This window comes from Hevea brasiliensis, chromosome 18, assembly GCF_030052815.1.
Source record: "Hevea brasiliensis isolate MT/VB/25A 57/8 chromosome 18, ASM3005281v1, whole genome shotgun sequence".
Taxonomy (NCBI): Eukaryota; Viridiplantae; Streptophyta; class Magnoliopsida; order Malpighiales; family Euphorbiaceae; genus Hevea; species Hevea brasiliensis.
The window spans coordinates 50,755,457-50,776,602 of record NC_079510.1 but is presented as its reverse complement, the minus strand read 5'-3'; the positions used below and the strand labels follow the sequence as shown (position 1 = coordinate 50,776,602).

General features: G+C 28.1%; 1 protein-coding gene and 1 pseudogene across 1 annotated transcript; both read right to left on the bottom strand.

Moving 5' to 3' along the window:
- Positions 1 to 3,543: 3,543 nt before the first annotated feature.
- Positions 3,544 to 16,520, bottom strand: LOC110654892 ((3S,6E)-nerolidol synthase 1-like; annotated as a pseudogene).
- Positions 16,521 to 17,985: 1,465 nt separating this feature from the next.
- On the bottom strand, positions 17,986 to 19,251 carry LOC131175917 (uncharacterized). The gene is made up of 2 exons (XM_058140614.1): positions 18,724 to 19,251; positions 17,986 to 18,471 (listed from the first exon to the last, which is right to left on the bottom strand). Exons 1-2 carry the CDS (start codon positions 19,249 to 19,251, stop codon positions 17,986 to 17,988), a joined length of 1,014 nt encoding a protein of 337 aa, XP_057996597.1.
- Between the last annotated feature and the right edge of the window lie 1,895 nt (positions 19,252 to 21,146).

Below are 21,146 nucleotides of genomic sequence, written 5' to 3'. Positions count from 1 at the left end.
AAAATAAAAATTGAAATTGGTTACTTTTAAAAGTTAGATTGAAATTGATCAAACCAAATTTATCAAAATCGAATTTGAATTAAATATGAATCAATCAATTCAAGTTTACGGCGAAATTTTTTTTTTCCCTCTTTTTAAACATCATCATATTTAATTAAAATTAAAATGAACTGAATTGTATCAAATCAAACGAAAGTCGAGACTAAAGAGATATTAGATTTGACCCCAGTTCTGATCCTGATCCCTGTAATAGAAAATCATGAGTCCTGGTCCCCTTACCTCTGAAATCCAAAGACAGTCCAATGGCCTGCCCTATATGCGACGAGTCTAAGTTGAACGCTCACTCCTGTTCATTATTTTTTCAGGCTACAGGAGGATATTTGTTGTGGTTAACCTGCTTTTCTTCTTCATAAGTCATTTATTAATATTTGTATAATTCTATTAACTCCTAGAATTTCCGCTTTTGTTAGAAACATTTATTTGATTTGGGTCTGTAATATAATTACCATGTTGGACCTGTAAATTTATTATATACATGTATATTGGACTGGATGAGGGAGCTGAGCTCCCATTTATTTTTGTGACATTTGAGTATGTGGAGGGTGAGCTGAGCTCCCCAATTGATTATATATTGTATTTACAGGTCGGGTGAGTCAAAAACTCCCCGTTGAAAGGTCCATTTTATGGCCGGACTCTGTCTAGTTGAATTCTTAAACTTGAACCCAAATGGCCTTAGAGTTGGGTTGAAGAATAGTTAGGCTTACTACGGACCTCGGGGGCTTTAGGCTGGCCCAGGTTCTAGTGCCGGTCTGGCCCATAGGTTGGGTCGTGATAAAAATAGAGCAACTTCTGGGCTTGTTTGTTGTGTTGTGTCTCAGTATTGATTATTGCTACTGTTGTTTAATGTTTGCACTTAATATATGTATGCCTGAATAATTTTATAAAATATTCATTAACTTTAAAAACAATATATTTTTTTCCTCTCTCTTTTCAGTTTCTTTACTTTTTTTTTTCTCTTAATTTTATTAATGTAAAAATATAATAAAAAAAAAGTTCATACGTTTTCAATCGAGGGATAAATAAGTTCAAAATTAATTTTGTGTCAAATAGGCTACTATACTTTTTAATTGAAGCCAAATAAGTTCTCATCTAATAAAATATTATTTTTTTAATTTCAAATATTAAAAATTATTTGCTATTTTAATTAAAATAAAATTTAAAATATTGAAGAATATGATGAAAAAATACTATTTAATATTAACATTATTATTTTAATATTTTATTATTAAAAAATTAGAGAAAATATTGTTTTGCCAAAAAAATTTATAAAGCTGTGTCTTTATTTAATTCAAAACTTGATTTTAAACTTATTTGACCCTTAACCAAAAATATAAGGATTTATTGGATTTTTTTTAAATATTTTATACTGTATTTTTAATTAGTGAATTTTTATTTTCATAAAATAAAATAAAGATATATATAGTGCTAGATTAAAATTTTGAGTTGAAGTTAAAATCAAAGTTAAATGAAAAAAAAATAAATAACATCAATTTCATTTTATATAATTAAAGGTAGTTATGATTCCATTTAAAATAAAAATTGAAATTGGTTACTTTTAAAAGTTAGATTGAAATTGATCAAACCAAATTTATCAAAATCGAATTTGAATTAAATATGAATCAATCAATTCAAGTTTACGGCGAAATTTTTTTTTCCCTCTTTTTAAACATCATCATATTTAATTAAAATTAAAATGAACTGAATTGTATCAAATCAAACGAAAGTCGAGACTAAAGAGATATTAGATTTGACCCCAGTTCTGATCCTGATCCCTGTAATCGAAAATCATGAGTCCTGGTCCCCTTACCTCTGAAATCCAAAGACAGTCCAATGGCCTGCCCTATATGCGACGAGTCTAAGTTGAACGCTCACTCCTGTTCATTATTTTTTCAGGCTACAGGAGGATATTTGTTGTGGTTAACCTGCTTTTCTTCTTCATAGGTCATTTATTAATATTTGTATAATTCTATTAACTCCTAGAATTTCCGCTTGTGTTAGAAACATTTATTTGATTTGGGTCTGTAATATAATTATCATGTTGGACCTGTAAACTTATTATATACATGTATATTGGACTGGATGAGGGAGCTAAGCTCCCATTTATTTTTGTGACATTTGAGTATGTGGAGGGTGAGCTAAGCTCCCCAATTGATTATATATTGTGTTTACAGGTTGGGTGAGTCAAAAACTCCCCGTTGAAATGTCCATTTTATGGCCGGACTCTGTCTAGTTGAATTCTTAAACTTGGACCCAAATGGCCTTAGAGTTGGGTTGAGGAATAGTTAGGCTTACTACGGACCTCAGGGGCTTTAGGCTGGCCCAGATTCTAGTGCCGGTCTGGCCTATAGATTGGGTCGTGATAAAAATAGAGCAACTTCTGGGCTTGTTTGTTGTGTTGTGTCTCAGTATTGATTATTGCTACTGTTGTTTAATGTTTGCACTTAATATATGTATGCCTTAATAATTTTAGAAAATATTCATTAACTTTAAAAACAATGTCATCATAAAGCATTTATATTTTTTTCCTCTCTCTTTTCAGTTTCTTTACTTTTTTTTTTCTCTTAATTTTATTAATGTAAAAATATAATAAAAAAAAAAGTTCATACGTTTTCAATCGAGGGATAAATAAGTTCAAAATTAATTTTGTGTCAAATAGGCTACTATACTTTTTAATTGAAGCCAAATAAGTTCTCATCTAATAAAATATTATTTTTTTAATTTCAAATATTAAAAATTATTTGCTATTTTAATTAAAATAAAATTTAAAATATTGAAGAATATGATGAACAAATACTATTTAATATTAAAATTATTATTTTAATATTTTTTATTAAAAAATTAGAGAAAATATTGTTTTGCCAAAAAAATTTATAAAGCTCTGTCTTTATTTAATTCAAAACTTGATTTTAAACTTATTTGGCCCTTAACCAAAAATATAAGGATTTATTGGATTTTTTTTAAATATTTTATACTGTATTTTTAATTAGTGAATTTTTATTTTCATAAAATAAAATAAAGATATATATAGTGCTAGATTAAAATTTTGAGTTGAAGTTAAAATCAAAGTTAAATGAAAAAAAATAAATAACATCAATTTCATTTTATATAACTAAAGGTAGTTATGATTCCATTTAAAATAAAAATTGAAATTGGTTACTTTTAAAAGTTAGATTGAAATTGATCAAACCAAATTTATCAAAATCGAATTTGAATTAAATATGAATCAATCAATTCAAGTTTACGGCGAAATTTTTTTTTTCCCTCTTTTTAAACATCGTTATATTTAATTAAAATTAAAATGAACTGAATTGTATCAAATCAAACGAAAGTCGAGACTAAAGAGATATTAGATCTGACCCCAGTTCTGATCCTGATCCCTGTAATCGAAAATCATGAGTCCTGGTCCCCTTACCTCTGAAATCCAAAGACAGTCCAATGGCCTGCCCTATATGCGACGAGTCTAATATGTTTTTTAATAATAAACTAGCTTTTCATTTGATACTTGTCAGTAGAAGATATTATGCCTGGATTGGAATCGATCAATTCCACATTTTCCTTGGTTATACCTTGACCTAACAGAAAGAAAGGTGAACCAGAACGGCATGTACACCTGAACTCGAAATCCCATTCTTCAAGTACTCGTCAGCATTTGGCAAATCTCCAGAAGCAAACCATTTCACTTCGACTAGAAATGCATTGCACAAGCATGCCCACTGTCACAATCAAGAATAGTTTATTAGTTGTTCTTTGTGATTATGATTAATTCCAAACTGATATTGTTAAATCTACCCCATTTCGTAGAGAGAGCAGAGGGTTCCAGCCATGCCGTTTATAGACCTTGAGAAGCTGATTTCATTAATGACGTCGTTAAGAGCATTGAAACATTTCCTCATGTAGTCTGGTGGCTGTTCAGTGGCAGTGATGTCCCATCTAAAAAACGAAAAAAAAAATTAAGGTATTTACCAAGTGGAATTAATTTCAAAAAAATCTTTTATTTAGTTGTTCTAATCAGAATTCGAATACTAATAACATTACCTGTGAACGACTTGTGTGAAGAGAGTGAGATCTTCCAGAGTCCCATGAACATCAAAAATATCATCGATCATGTAAATAAAAGAGATGGGTTTTATGAGGTCCATCCTTTGCTCTGACAAGTTTGGATCTGTGAGGGTTATCATTGATTTGACCATATGTACCATTTAAGAGGTTGGTCTCTTGCAAACTTCAACTCCTTGTTCAGACCCAGCTCTTTCCACCACCTAAATAAGTTTAATTTACCCCAACAAATGAGATCGGTTCTATTGCGACCTTAGTTTATTATGGGTAGTGATAATAATAATTGTATGCTACACAGTAAGAGGTAACACTCCATTTTTAAGATAAAAGTAATTAATTTTATAATAAGTTGATAAGGAGATTCTAACTCAAAACTTCCTTTATTTCCTACAGCCTCATCTCCCCCTTTAAAGATTTTCAAAGTGAAAACAGAACTAATAGGAATAGATTATAACTGCAAAACTCAACTCACTCTGAAATTCGAAGAATTTCTTGCTGGTGTTGAGATTGGACCATCTCAAAATCAATCATTGCAAGTTCTTGCAATTCTTTCATCCACTCATTTGCCCGTTGCAAATTTCTAATAATGAAGTCTTTGGCCATGAACTTTGGGAGACTTTTGTGGTGGGGATATTTCAATGTATGCTCTACTACTGCCCTATCTTGAGGATAGCCGAGACATGTCACGTATGATTTCAAAAGACGGTAACTGTAGCCTCCAGCTTCATGGAGCATATCTTCTCCTTCTATATTAAGCTGTGAAGCTTCGTATAAACCCATTAATCCCTTGATGTCACCACTTAGTTCTTGCTTAAATTTCCCTTCCTCGTCCTTAAAGCTGTTGAACACTTCTGTAGTACCCATTACGAAAAAATTATTATTAAGTGATCTAACCCAAATCAAATAATAATGTACATAATATATACAAAACAAGAATTAACCTGGATGCAGTTCCAAAAAACAAAAAAAAAGAATTAACCTGCAGGCACATAGTAACGGATCTTGTCTCAAAAGTCGAAAGCGAAGGGCAGATTCATGGAGATTAATATCATAATTATGAGTGCTGACTATCATATAATGCCTACGTAAAATTTCATTGATCTCCTCCTGGAAATGATACTCAATGCCAAGACGTTGGATAGCATCAACCACAGCCAGACCTTGAAATGCGGCATCTTCTCCTTCTTTTTTCAGCATATTCTTGAATGCCTTCAATTTTTTCTCATGCTCAATGAGAAAATCTTCCTGCAATTCAAGGAGGGAAATGAAAAAGGTTCGAAATCCTTGAATTTTCTAATTAAACTATAAAAACACACACACATATATTAGATGAATGGAGGATACATATACCCTACTGCTGAGGGAACCAATGAGATAGTTTATTTCAATGCAGGGAGCAGAACCCGATGTGTGATCTTTGGAAATGTTACAAGCAATAAGGTTAACCTTCGAGCCCATAATTAATTAACTTTACAGCTTGAGCTAATGAAGTATACAGTAGAACAAGTAGGACAGGAAAGTAAGGGATGTTTTATATGGAAGACAAGGCAGAACCGACTAGTATATATAAGATATTTCAGTGCAACTGTATAGAACCAGATGCGCAAAAGAGAGAATGTTTTTGGATACAACAGCCAACTTGTTAATTTTGTGGACAATAATACCCATACAAGATGTTTTTGAAAATACAATTTCTGAAAAAATTATATTATTTTTACTCTAGATTTCAAAAAAAAAAATGGAAATTTTTATGATTTTCTACAATTAGCCTTTTGCTCGCGCGTTGCGCAGGTATAATAAAGATATAGCTATATAATGTTCTCTATATTTATATTTAATTTATTTGAAATATTTGAAGAAATATTTATAAAAGCAACTATGAAAATATAAAGAAAGTAAATATGAAAAATAAATATAAATTGAAAAAAAATAAAGAACAAAAATAAGGTGCTAATAAAATGTATGTAAATAAATTTTAATAAGACGAAGATTATCTTAGTAATGTTTGTGCAAATTGTTTTATTTTAATGCCTTGGTTACTAAAATATCATTCATTACGTTTGAGAGAAAATCGTGGTTAAATACTGTATTCCACTTAATTTAATTTTTGATGTGTGTTATTGATTTATATAATTTGTGATTATGATTCTTAATTTTTGTAATATTAATTAAATTGTAACTATTGTCATAAATTTTTTATTACAATAAATTAAGTACATGATTTTATTTATTGTGGACAATGAAAAGGTGGCTTTAGTTTGTATAGTTTATAATCATATAACTCTTAATTTTCTTAATATTAATTAAATTATAATAATTATTATAAATTTTTTAAATGAACAAGAGAAATAAAAAAGTCTAAGAAATCAAAAGAAGAAGAGAATTTTATTTTTTAATATTTGATGTGATTTTCTTGATATAAACGTGGCACCAACCTATTTTAGTGCTTAACTTTATTATATTTATATAAATATATAGATATAGATATCAAAAATACATTATGTATGAAAGCATACACTTGATAATTGAACTACTAGCAAGTCTAATAATGGCCATTCATTGTTGTCTGTTTTATGGATTTATGTGACTAAATATGAGTGACTTCTTCCATTGAAATAGAAAATTATTATTAAAATAGTTATTAAAACTCTAATAATTATTTTTATGAAAATGTCATTCAAAAAATCATTTTCTAATTTGAAAAACAGAAAATGTGTTCATATATATTACATGTGACTATAGTGTTGTTATAACCAAAATGATTAAATGAATCGTCATTTAAATGTACAAATTAAATTATTATTGGAAAACATGGTCAAGAGATTTTAAAAGATTAAAAAATGTGGTGTATATATATATATATATATATATATATATATATATATATATATATATATATATATATATATATATATATATTGTAAATTTTCTTTAGAACGTTTGGCATCTAGCAAATGAGATGCATAATTAACTACTAAATTATATGAATCTAATAATCAACACATGAAAACAAATTAAAATGATATAAAGCTTTGATCCATTATCTCTTTTAATTGCAATTTGAAAAAAAAAAGAATAGAAATGAATTATAAATGGTTGAATGCCATAATTCAGCATGAAATTGCTTTCATAGTTTCCTGAGGGTAGGGGTTTACATATTTATATATATACATATAGGGTAATATATAATAAATAAAAATAATACAAAATAATCAATTGTAAGAATTATTTATTGATTAAAAAAATTATAATAAAATCTCTAAAATATATATAAGTATTACAAAATTATTTTTTTATTATTATATAACTTCATAATACAAATTATATTATTTGGACAATAAAAAATAGCATCAAAATATTATATCAAATTCTTATATAAAATTCATAGATTCAGAAGTAAAAAATAAATATAAACCTCAAATAACTAAATTATATGACATGATGGCATAAGATTAAAAAAATAATAATCATTAATAAAATTAAAAGAAAATGAAAAATTAGAGTTTAGTAAAATAATAAATTAAATTTATTATATAAAAATAAATATATATTTAAGTTGATCAATCCAAAATTTGTATGAGAGTTGAAATATCGCTAATTTTTTCTACTTGTATTTATGTAAATAAAATAATTTTTTAATTAGAATAAAATAAATGAGAGAAAGTAAAATGAGAGGAAAGATAAAAAAAAATATTTATAGGAAATTATTAGAGAAAAAATAAAAATAGAAAAAATCCTAATTAATTTTTAATTGAACTTTGTACTTATTAATGGCAAGTAAATAATTTTAATGTTTTGATTTAAAAATAAAATACAAATTATTAAAGACAAATAAAAATTTTGAGGGGACCAATTAATAAAAAAAAAATATTTCATTTATTTCATATTTTTATAAATATTTATAAAGGTTATTATAAATTTTAATATAAAAACAACTCATTATATTTATAAAATAATTTTAAAAATGTTTAGGGCGAAGGCAACTCTAGCCAGCTGCTTGAGGCATGAAGATAGCAATTATATATATTAAAAAAAAAAATTCAAGTTCTCAATAAATTCGAATTGGGTTTGGATACTCTCATTTTTTGTATAAACATAATGTATGAAATTTAAGTTTTAAGAAATATGTGGTTATCTGTGAAAAAAAAAATCTCAATCATTTATTTTTTTAATTTAAATTTTAAAATTATTTAACTATAATAAAGCATGTTTACGAAATATATATATAAAAAATTATGAATCCATAAAAATTATCTGCGTCTATGGAATTTTCCTAGCCCACCTTGAGTGGATCAAAGAAGCAATCTAGGAATGTTCTATGCTGCATGTGATTTAAGTTTTCATGCCAAAGAAAACAAGAAAACAAATAAAACGATAAAATAAAGTCATTTTATTAATATTCTAACATCATGTTTACTTTATTTGGGTTAAGCAAGGCAAAATTTTTCCCACATTGATTAAGACTAGTTGGGTAATTCTCTCATTTAATTAACTTTTGAAGTTCAGTTAATTTCAATTTATTTTCTTTACATAGTATTAAAGTCAAACTCTTATTTCGATGTTGAGCTATTTATGTGTATTTATATCTATACATGATGAGTGTGTGTTTTATATCGGTTTGGGATTAAGCAAAAAATTTAAATATAAAGACTTAAGCAAGTTATAGACATGTTCATACCTAAAGGAGTGTGTTGTCCTATATCATTTAGGGTTAGACAAGAGATTTAAATATAAAGATTTGAGCAATTCACAGAGATATTCATATGTGAGAGATGTATTTTCTTATATCGATTTAGGATTAAACAAGATGTCTAAATATAAAGCCATAAGCAATCTGCAGATGTTTATATCTAAAATGTTAATTTCGACCTAACAGATATTCGTACATGTAAATTTCTTACTCTAAATATTCATGTGTGAATAAACTTAATTTCGATACAACAAATGTTTATACATGTCAAACTTCTCATTTTAGACATTCATCTGTGAGGGAATGTGTCATCCCATATCGATTTAGGATTAAACAAGAAGCCGAAATGAGTTATATTACTAAAATGATAATTAATTTTTTGTTTTCGTAAATTTAATTTCAGTTGAAACTAAAATAGAGAATTTATATAATTCTAAAATTAGAAAATTTGACTTTAATATTATTAGTTTAAAACTCATTTATAGATTCAAAATCTTTTTAGTATTGATTAATAAATAGAATTGCACATTAATTATAATATTAAGTCATTATCTCATGACATTTTTAGTGTTTTTTTCATTATAATTGTTTTTTTTTCCCTCATTAATTAGTGGGATTTTATATGTTGGACCGCTAACTATACATTTATGTGTAGGACGCTCATACTTTCTTTTTTAATTAAATTTCTATAATTTTTTAATTATGAAATATATAATACAAATATATATATTTTTTAATTTTTCATCAATTAGAATACAAAGCAAGAGCCATAATTTATTTTTTTAATAAAGTAATTAACAACATTCTGTAGCATTTTCTAACTACGCAAGTTTGGGCATGAGAAGGAAGGTCAGAAATCAGGAAATACACCCGCCAAGGCAGTAATCAATTAAAATTTAATTATTTGAAATTAGATTTAAAATGGATTAAAATCCATTATAGTTTGATTTTTTTGAGTTAAAATTAAATTTTCAAAAAATAATAAATCTGAAAAATATTTCAAACATTACATTTGATCAAATTGAAATCTAATTAAAACTTCAGAAAAAAAAATAAGAAATATAATTAAAACTACATCGAAATTAGAATCATGTAGTTCTGATTTTAATCTCTCAAAATTTTGAATTAGAACCGCTAATTTCATATTAATTTCAGTCGGATTCAATCTTATGGCCAATTCTGCATAGAAATTAGTGTTGTACACAATTTATAAAGTTTCAAATTTAATTGAAAAACCACATCGAATAGTATTAGAATGAAAAAAAAAATTATCATTTCTTTAAACACTGAACCAAATTTATATTTATTATTTTGATTCAGTTATAATTTTTCATCAAGCATATTATATATATATATATATATATATATATATATATATATATATATATATTAAATCATCTTATAATTATAATCCTTAATTATATGATTATTATTACATGTTAGTTGTATAATATATTTTTTAATTTTTAATTATATATGTATCTTTTAATTAAAAACTATATAATTAAGAAATACATAAAAGATAGCATAAAATTCTTATTAAAGATATAATTTTGATATTAATATTATTATTTTAATGTTAGTGTTATTATTTTTATTGTTATTTTTATATTAGAAATTTAATATTATATTTTCTATTTGAAAATTAACACATGAATATTGTAACTTTAGGTATAAAAATCAAGATAAAAAAGAACTAAAACTAGAATCAGAATTATATCGAAATTACTTATATAGCATCAAACCGAAATTAAAGTTTGGTTTCAAATTTGATTCTTAAAATTAAAAGAACTAAAGGTTTGATTCCTATTCTAATTTTTATCTAGAACCGTTCTGAAACCAAAACCGAACACCTAATAGAAATACAATAAAGAAAAAGAAATCCAACTAATAATTAGAGCTATTTCGTTAGGAACATTAAATATAATCAATCAGGAGAAAAAAAAAAAGAAAAAGGAAAATTCATGCGAAACATGACATAATGAATTAATTGAGACTAAAATTATTGTTTCAGCTCAAATGTTAGCTATAGTTATAGTAACCTTTAAATATTTAATTTGATTTTATTTTAATCGAATAATATATTATTGAATTTAAAATAAATTTAAATTTAATAATTAGCACTTATGTACAGTTTAAGATTATATATTAAGCGTTTATTAAAATATTTATATAAATTGTTAATTAAATATAAAATATTTATAATCTGATTTATAAATTTTAAAATAGAAATTATCAATTAATAATTAAAAATATAAAATTAAACAGATTTAGTTGGATAAGTTTAGTAATATTCAGATAATAGTAATTAATTAAATTAATGGTGAGCATAAATAATAAAAATGTTAAATGAATCTAAATTTAATTATTTTAAATTTTAAAAATAATTTAATATAATTTTTTTCAACTAAGATTTGAACTTAAAATTTTACGATTCTAAAAACTACAACTTGTATTATTAAATTAAAACTCATCGATAATTTTATGAACGTTTTACTCATTATCATTTATAGACTTAAAAAAAAAAAGCCCTCGAAACTCCTAACGTCTAACCCTTCTGCTTCCTTGGGATCTAGTACCCCAATTTTCAATTGTATCAATTATCAGTATTCAATATCATTGATCCGTTGGGGGGTTTCGAGTTTTGATTCCTAGATTACATAGATTTAGATTCTACCTTCTTCATGATTTCTCATCAAAATGGCCAACACAGACTCACATCCTAACATTTTATGATTATCTTCTTGTAATTTTTTGCTGAACCTATTGTATCATTCCTCATATTATCATGTTTAATGCAATGCTGTCTATTAAAAAAATAAAAGAAAATTTCTCTCTCCCTCCCCTTAATTTTTGGGCTCCTAAGCCTATAATCCCACAATATTTTCTGGTACTCGAAGGCTGCTGAAAAATTCTCACAGCAAGTTCCACCATTACCATTCCTTGTGCAACAACCAGGCTAATTTCTACCAATCGTCTCTTTATACTTTCATCTTTTATTTTTATTTTTTTATTATAAAATTACTCAACTTCAAAAATATTACATAAAAATTTTAAATGCCCGAATCCCATTAAATCTCCATTTAAGTTGTTGTTGCAACTTCAAAACTGATCTATGGACATCCTGGATAGGAAAAAATCCAGTAAAACCTTCTTCTGGGTGTACAAAATATACCTCGAAAATTGACGGACGGACAAAAATTAACCCCATAATCAACTTCGTTTAAACTTTCTAGTTATTTTTGCAAGTGAAGTAGCATGATTTACTTTTCTAAACCACAAGAATCTAGAAAGAGATGCTGAAATATTTTTAAGATGATAAAGTCTTAAATTTAAATTTAAATAGAAGACAAATAAATTAAAAAATTAATAAGAAATATTTTCTCACCCATTGAAATTTAAAAAAATTTGTAATTCAAGGGTTTAAATTTCAACATTTGAATTTAATCAAACTGAAATCAAAATTAGAATTAAATTGAAATTAAAACTGAAATTAGAGTATTATAATTTTGATTCTATTTCTTTTAAATTTAAATCTTGAAATTTTAGACCAATTTCGATTATCATCCGAGTTGAAATACAACAAAGAAAAAGAAATCCAAGTAATAATTTTAGCTAATTGAAATTTAAAGATAAAATACTAAATTTTGTAATTTTGGAGATCTAATTGAACTATATATATGGCCCTCTGAAGTAAAATGGACAACATCATTTTAAATGAAATAGAGTGGAATTTGGAAACAAGCGGAAAAGAAAAAGAAAGCCGCTCCGCATACATTCTCTCTTCTCTTTCACAATAATTGCGATTAGAAGATGACAAAGATAAATTATAAAAAACAATTAATATTCTTTTATATTATTAGAATAATAAATAAATATAAGTAAAATCATTTTTACAAAATAATAGATAAAAATGAATGAAAATAATTTATTAGAATAAAAAAGAATTTAAAAATCTCATAATTCAAAATTGGATTAAAATTAATTAAAATTAAATTTGAATTAATCTAAAATCGATTAATTTAATTTTTTTAATTATAACTTTATTTTTTTTTTAAAAAAATTCAATCTTTAAATTTGATGAATCTAAAATAATTCCAAAATTAAATTAAAACTAAAATCAAAATAGCGTCATGCGATTTTGGTTTTAATAAATCTTAAATCAAAATTATCAATTCTGGACCCTTTTCAGTTTAATATAGTGCTGTGGCAACATCTAAGTAAAAATATACCAAAAAAAAAATCAACCAATAATTGACTATTTCGTCAAGAACCTTGAATATACTCAATCGCCTCAGCCACAAACGAACATGGAATAATGAATTAATTGAGATTACTTAATCTATTCAAAATTATTGAATGCTTGAAAATTAATCTTGGGTTGTCTAAAATTAAGAATAAAAGTCACTGTAACACTCAAGATATCGATGATATTTAAGAGATGATAATAAAATAATATTTCTTTTAAAGTATAAAAAGCATACTTAAATAGATGTCGAAACTTATTTATATATATGATGATAAAAGACATTATAACTTAAAAGTTTAAAATTTTATTAATTAAATCTCAATTAAATGTATGTTAAGAAATAATATATTTATTTAAATAAAAAAATAAATAAATAATTTCATTAGAATGCAGAGATTATACAATAATTTTCTGTTTATATCTCTCCGAATGGATTGGACAGGGACAACATTTAATATACGTCAAGGTATCGTCAGGAATTTGAAAACAAGTGGAGAAAAGAAAGGAAAGCCACTAAACATTCTGTGTATTCTTTCCATATTATTGAGAAAATGAAGGAAAGCCACTGAATAAACATTCCGTCTGTTCTTTCTCTACAATTGTGAAATTGCTTTGTGGCCCTTCGCATCATCATTGAATTCTGGAATGGTGACCTCTTAAATAAAACACGCAGTAGAAACTGTGTGTTCATGTATTACATATTCTGCGGTTGTTTTTGACTTTTGATCATTAGAACTCATAATTTAAACAAGTACAATGAGCTACGTGGCTAGTTTTTAAGTAAGATTAAGAGTTTAAATTTTAAAATTATTTTTATTAAAAAAATTTTATCTAAATATTACTATAATGTTGAATATGAATTAGTCTCACATATAGAATATATACATGGTAAGTTCAATGAAAATTAAATTAATGAGAGAAAAAGAGTTAATTTGGATGGAATTAGTTTAAAAGAGTAGTACAATATGATCTAGAAGAATTATACATTTTTAAAGATTTAACACAATCATTTAGAATGAAAAAAGATAATTCATATAATCGATTTTAAATTTTTGAGATAAAAATTTTATTGAGTTGAGTTTAGTTATATGAATTAGTCTCATACACCATGTGGCTAATTAAAAAAATAATAATAATTACAACGAGCTGGAAAAATGTTGATTATCATCGGCACAATGTCTACAATAATGACATTTTTAAATGGGACACATTCACCAAAGTGGCTTTGGCTTTCAATTTCTTTTAAACTCTTGATTTTTTTTTCTTTTGATCCTATCATCCCATGCTCCAACAAAAAGGCAAAAATGTTATCAGGAATATTGATTATTCAAACATTCAAATGCAGCTGCATTTTTTTCCCCTCAAAATTTCTCTATATGTGTATTTAGAAAATTTAAATGAAAAAAATGATTAAATTTTATTTTATTTTATATTTAGAAAAAATCAATGAAATATCATTTTACAAAAAAAATAATTTATATAAAAAATATGTGATTTACAAGATTTTAATTAATTTAATAAACTCTCATATTAAAATCTCAAAATACTCTTAAATTTTATATTTTTTTTATAAATAAGAGTAAAATAAAAAATATAAATACATTCATTTTATTTTTAATTATTTCAAATAATAGAATACTAATTTGTAGACGGTGTCAATTTATAAGATGATAATTATATTATCTTGCTAATAAGTTTTATTAAACTTATTAATATTTGAGTCATCTACAATATTATGAAATTTCTCGAATTTTATATTTCAGTCCAATCAAATTAAAAATAAAAAATATATATATTATCCTTCACTGATCCATCTGCCGCAAACTAACAAACAATTCCTTGTCAATGAAACACTTCCTGCTGATAATAACATTGGAAAGCTCAAAAGCAAACCCCACACAAAAGGAATCAGTGCTGCAAATGTGAAATTTATCAGGCATATAATCACTGTTCCCTATTTCACAGTAGCAATCCTTGGCTTCTTCCAAGTTCTCTTTAACAAATCCTTTAATTAAAGCATTGAGACTAATAGCATCAGGTTTAATCCCCATATTCTTCCCTTTCTTTTTTGTTTTCAGAAAATATAAACTCATTAATAATATTAGAGGCTCAAACATTACAAAATAGTCATAAGAGAGACAGGACCTTATACTTCTGAGAATCAGATATAAAACTCAATGTTGTAGCCAATAGAGTTTGCTGATCTTTTAACAAACAAAAACAAGACATATTCTCTAATGCCAGTCCAACCAACTTTGCTTTGTCAAATTTCTTCCAGTTAACTCATACAGCCAACAGCGCATTGAACGATAATACCGTTAACGAACATGCCTGATTTCCCAAAAAGCGAAATCAAACGGGCGTTAAAGCCTTTTTTGGAGATGTCTTAAACGAAAGCGTTTGGCAGCGGGTTCAATTGCATTTTCCAGAACCTTAAGATATAAAAATGAGTTTAGTTTGGTGATAAGAGAGTCATCTTCGTTATTATGAAGTCTCAAATTTAAATATTTGTCAGACAAGTGCATAGGTAATATAAATGGCTTAATCTGAAAAATACATTGATTTGAGCTATCAACACATCAAATTCAAGTAGCCAAAAACTTTCTGGTTCCGCATCACATACAAAGTTTGTTTTGCTTCATTGTGGACCACACAACGCGTAAAACATATTTAGCATGGCCATGAATCCCTTGTAGAAGTACTTGACTGGAACAGAATATCATCTCCCTGGTACCTCAGCGTTTTGTACTTTTCAGGTAAACCAAATTAAGAACAGAATAACAGAAATATATATATACAAAACCACCAAGATTCTATCTCTTTGTATGAGTAACTTCTTTAGAACCTGTTACAATTCTGGAAGTGAAGACAAAGCAGAGTAAGTAGATAAAAAACTGCAAAGAACCAGTTTTTTGAAGATAATACTTCTCTCATATGGAGAGTTCATTTTACAGGTCATATATATGCAAAAAGAGAGTTACATCAGTCAATACACACCACCTACTGCTCTAACAACTACAGCAGTAAATAAATAACAACTCTTAGCAAATTAGGCAGCAAATTAAGCCCAATCATACATGACCAAAGGAGCTGTTACATCAGTACAAAATACACAGCTGTGAGGACATAAACATAAACCAAAATAACTTCTAAGTATCTAGGAAAAATCACATTACATCAACACTCCTCCTTGAGAGTTTTCCTGGATACTCCAAGCTTCTTCCTTATCTCTTCAAATCTACTTTTAGGAAGAGCTTTGGTCAGAATATCAGCAAGTTGCATTTCAGACTTGCAATGAAGCAACTTAATCTCAGCATTCTTCTCAACTTCCCTCAGAAAGTGATACTTCACTTTAATATGTTTAGTCCTCCCATGCTGAATAGGATTATTAGCTATAGCAATTGCAGATTTGCTATCACACCAAATGACAGTAGGATCAACTTGTTCAACTTCCAAATCAACCATCAATTTTCTAAACCAAATGGATTGATTTGCAGTAGCAGCAGCTGATATATACTAAGCTTCAACAGTAGATTGTGCCACCACATCTTGCTTCTTTGAATTCCATGATATAGGACCTGATCCCACATAAAATACAAAACCATATGTACTTTTTAAATCATCCAAACAGCCTGCCCAGTTACTATCCACAAAACCTTCAAGCTTAACTTCCTTTCCCTTTAAATACCAAACACCATAGTCTGCAGAACCTCTAAGGTATCTCAATATTCTTTTAGCAGTAGCTAAGTGAATTTGACTATGTGAATGCATATACCTAGACAATAAATTAGCAGGGTACATTAAATCTGGTCTAGAAGCTGTCAAATTTAGCAAACTTCCAATAAGACTTCTATACACTGAAGAATCTGCCTTTTCTGCCCCATCATCCTTGCTTAACTTCTCATTTTAATTGAGAGGAGTTGGCACAGACTTGCAATTCTCCATGTCGAATTTTCTTAGCACATCAAAAGCATATTTCTCTTGAGTAATGAAAATTCCCTCATCCTCTTGATGGATTTCCAGACCCAAGAAATACTTCATGATTCCCAAATCTGACATCTCAAATTCCAGCTGCATATCCCTCTTGAATTCAGTTACAAACTTGTGTTCACTTCCAATCACAAGCATATCATCTACATACAATGAGACCACCAGCTGAACTCCATTCTTGTCAGATTTTATACACAAAGTTGGCTCATTGTCACTCCTCCTGAATCCATGACGAGTCAAGTGTGAGTCAATTCTAGCATACCAGGTTCTTGGAGCTTGCTTGAGCCCATAAAGTGCTTTTTTGAGCTTATAAACCATGTCTTCTTTCCCAATAACTTCAAATCCCTCTGGTTGCTGAACATAAATTTCCTTAGTAAGAATTCCATTCAAAAATGCAGATTTGACATCTAGATGATAAACTGACCACCCATTTTGAGCTGCAAGGGACAGCAGCAATTTGATTATGTCATGCCTAGCTACAGGTGCAAAAGGGTCTCCATAATCTATACCAGGTAACTGAGCATATCCCTTTACCACAAGCCTTGCTTTGTGTTTGTATACCGAGCCATCTGGATTTACTTTAGTTCTATAAATCCATTTAACTCCAATAGCATTTCTCCCTTTTGGCTTAGTGGTGAGTTCCCAAGTATCATTCTTTTCAATTGAAGCAATCTCCTCCTTCATGGCTTGTTGCCATTCTTCCAACTGAATTGCTTCTTGAAAGGTCACAGGTTCAGCCTTTACCAAATTGCATCTCTCATAAATTTTAGAGAGAGGTTTAGTCTTCAACATCTTCATCAGAAGCAACATTGGAAGCTTCATCATCATCAACTTCAATATCACTAGAATCTGAATTTGACTTTTGGTTGTGAGTTTGATGCCTCCATATAACTTCTTGTCTATCCCAATCCCAAGAAGCTTCTTCATCAATTTGTACATCTCAGCATATCACAACTTTCTTTGTTTTTATATTATAAATTCTATATCCCTTGGATGTTGCTGCATAACCCAAGAAGATTCCCAACTCTGCTTTATCATCCAATTTAACTCTCTTGGCATCAGGAATATGAATGTAACAGATAAAACCAAAAAGCCTCAAATGTTTTGTAGAAGGTTTAGTCTTAAGCCAAGCTTCTATGGGTGTCTTACCTTCAACTGATCTACTGGGCAACCTGTTCAGTAAATACATAGCTGTATATTCAGCTTCAGCCCAAAACTCTTTAGGAAGTCCCTTCATCTTCAACATGCATTTAGCCATTTCAACAATAGTTTTGTTCTTCCTCTCAGAAACTCCATTCTGTTGTGGTGAGTAAGGCACTGAAAGTTGATTCTTAATTCCAGCTTCCTCACATAATTTATCAAATTCATTCGAAGTGTACTCTTTTCCGTTGTCAGACCTCAAAGCTTTAATGACACATCCACTTTGCTTCTCAACAAAAGCTTTGAATTTTTTAAAAACATTGAACACTTGACTCTTTTTGCTTAAAAAATACACCCAAGTCATCCTTGTCAAATCATCAATAAACAAAATGAAATATTTGTTTTGGCTTAAGGAAGGAATGCTCATGGGACCACAGACATTAGTATGGATTAACTCCAACTTCTTTCTAGCTCTTTTAGACTAATTACTTGGAAAGGATTTTTTGTGCAATTTTCCAAATAGACAATTATCACATACTTCATTACAGATAGAGATTTCAGGCATATCCCTAACCATGTCTTGATTTTGCATAGACCTTAAGGAATTCATATTATAATGCCCAAACTTTCTATGCCACATCCAAGAATCATCAATTTTAGCACTATTCACATGTTGAGATACACCAGTAGACACTAAGGGAAAACTATTATCAATCATGTTAACCTTGACCAATTCACAGCCATTAACATCATAAATATGACAGCATAAATATTTGAAATATAAGGAATAATCCTTTTTAATCATTTGAGCAACACTTAAGAGGTTTTGATCTAAGAAAGGGATGTAAAGAACATCAGGAATGCATTTAATACCTTGCTTGGATTGCACAACAACTGTTCCTTTTCCCTTAGCTTGAACCAACTCACCATTTCCAAGCTTCACCTTAGTTCTAAAAGAGTTATCTAAATGAGTGAACAAGCTTTTATTTTTTGCCATGTGACTTGTACACCCACTGTCAATAATCCAGGTGAGTTTGTCTGCTTGTTTGATTGATTGTGAAGCCATGAATAAGTGATTATCTTGCTGCCTGGACTGATCACCAGTGAAATTGGCTTGTTGGGTGTTGGGCGTATCCGCAAGTATACGGGTTGTCTCAAGTAATAGAGTGATGAATCAAGTATTGTTCCCATGAAGATTTGTCATTTGAGTACCAAACTATGAATGAAGTGATTATTTGGGCTAATGATTGGTGAATAAATGGTAAATGTAAATGAGCAAAGTAAATTGATTAATCTAATTGGAATGGGTAAAGAGCAAGCAAATAAATTCTAAATATAGATGCAATTGAACTAAATTAATAACGGGTAATTTAAATCAAAGTCTAATTATGTTTAAAATGATTCAAGAGTTGGGGGTTTATGTATAAATTAATTGGGATTTGTCTTGGGTTTTCCAATTTTAAGAGAAAATAGAGTTTGAAGGTGATTAATTCTAAATTTCTTTGATATCTTTTTCAAGCAAACTAAAGTGTATTCTAAAATAAGCAAACCTACTTTCGTACGATATTTGATTAATTTAAAACCCATTAAGTTTTATAACCAATCATTAATTCCTCTTAAAACCCTAGTTTATTTCTAAATCTAGATAATTTTAAATTTCAATCCTTGATTATCTATCAATGACTTTCACCTTTTGGTCCTTCAATCAAAGATTAACACAATACCCAATTGGTACCAACATTAGGCAAGTAAATCAAGCACACAAGGAAGGAATCAAAACTCATATTTATATAAAATATGAAAATACCCAGTCTAAATCCACAAATTAATCTAAAACAAGTTTTCCCAACTCTGAAATCCAAAGAGTCTACTCACTCATATTGGTATTTACAAGAAAGATTGATGGAAAAGTAAAGAAAAATATGATAAGAGGACTAAAATAGAAAAACCCAGGTAGAAGAACCCAAAACTCTGATTTCTGGAGCTCTAAAAGATGTTTGCAGCAGCTCATCCTCAGAAAAATGGCGTCCTCCTCCTCTCTCTATTTATATTTTCTTTCCTTTTGTTTCTTCCCATTTTCCTTTTGTGGCAAAAACTAGGAAATGATGAATTTATATGGTCCCAAAAAGTTGCCCTAAAAGTGAATAGGAGCCAAGGAGTGGATAGGAAATAAGGTGTAAAATTATCCAAGTCAGCAGCCTTATTCACATTCTGACAGTCTGCTTATGGTACTGCTTAACCCTAAGCAGCTTCTTTAGTAAATTTCAGCCTCTGGTTGCACTGTCTGCTTAAGGTTAAGCAGACCCTCAGTAAATCTCTGCAGGCTTGGAATAAAATGAGTTTTTCTACTCATGCTTGACTTCCAGCTTGACCTGGCTTAAGGTTAAGCAATATGACATACCCTAAGCAACATCATCAGCAAAGTCTCAAGCAAATTTTGGCTAACTGATCTTTCAAGACTTGATTTCTTTAACTTTCCTCCATACTCAAGGAGCTCCAAATTTCTTCAAATCACTTTCTAATGCACTCATTGACCTTCAATTTGCCAAAAAAACCTTTTAAAAACAATAAAATTACAAAAATCAAATATAAAGTAATTAAAGTTAACAAATAAACTAAAATAAAGCTAAAAACATAAAATATACTAAAATATAAGGACAAAATGGATGCAAAATTGCCCTAAAATGCCTATATGAATTGAGTGTAACAAATTCCTCCAAACTTAAACCTTTGCTTGTCCTCAAGCAAATTAAAAACAATTAATGCAATTTGGGGTGCTTTACCTTAAATTTATGAAAATTACTTATTCAAACTCTCAAGCTTACCTTTAGCCACTAACAAATCATATACCCACTTTCAAGTTACAAAGAGTTTAATCCTTACCAAAGTTATTACCGCTTAGCCTTAGGTCAATTATCCATATCATCAAGCCCAAACCAATCAATCACAAAAAATAATCAT

Excerpts from the sequence above, each read along its gene's own strand:
- LOC131175917 (XM_058140614.1), bottom strand. The coding sequence starts at position 19,251 with ATGGCTTCACAATCAATCAAACAAGCAGACAAACTCACCTGGATTATT. Across the intron at positions 18,472-18,723 it reads AAATCTCTATCTGTAATGAA|CAAAGTGGATGTGTCATTAA; the intron begins GTATGTGATAAT and ends TTTGTTGAGAAG.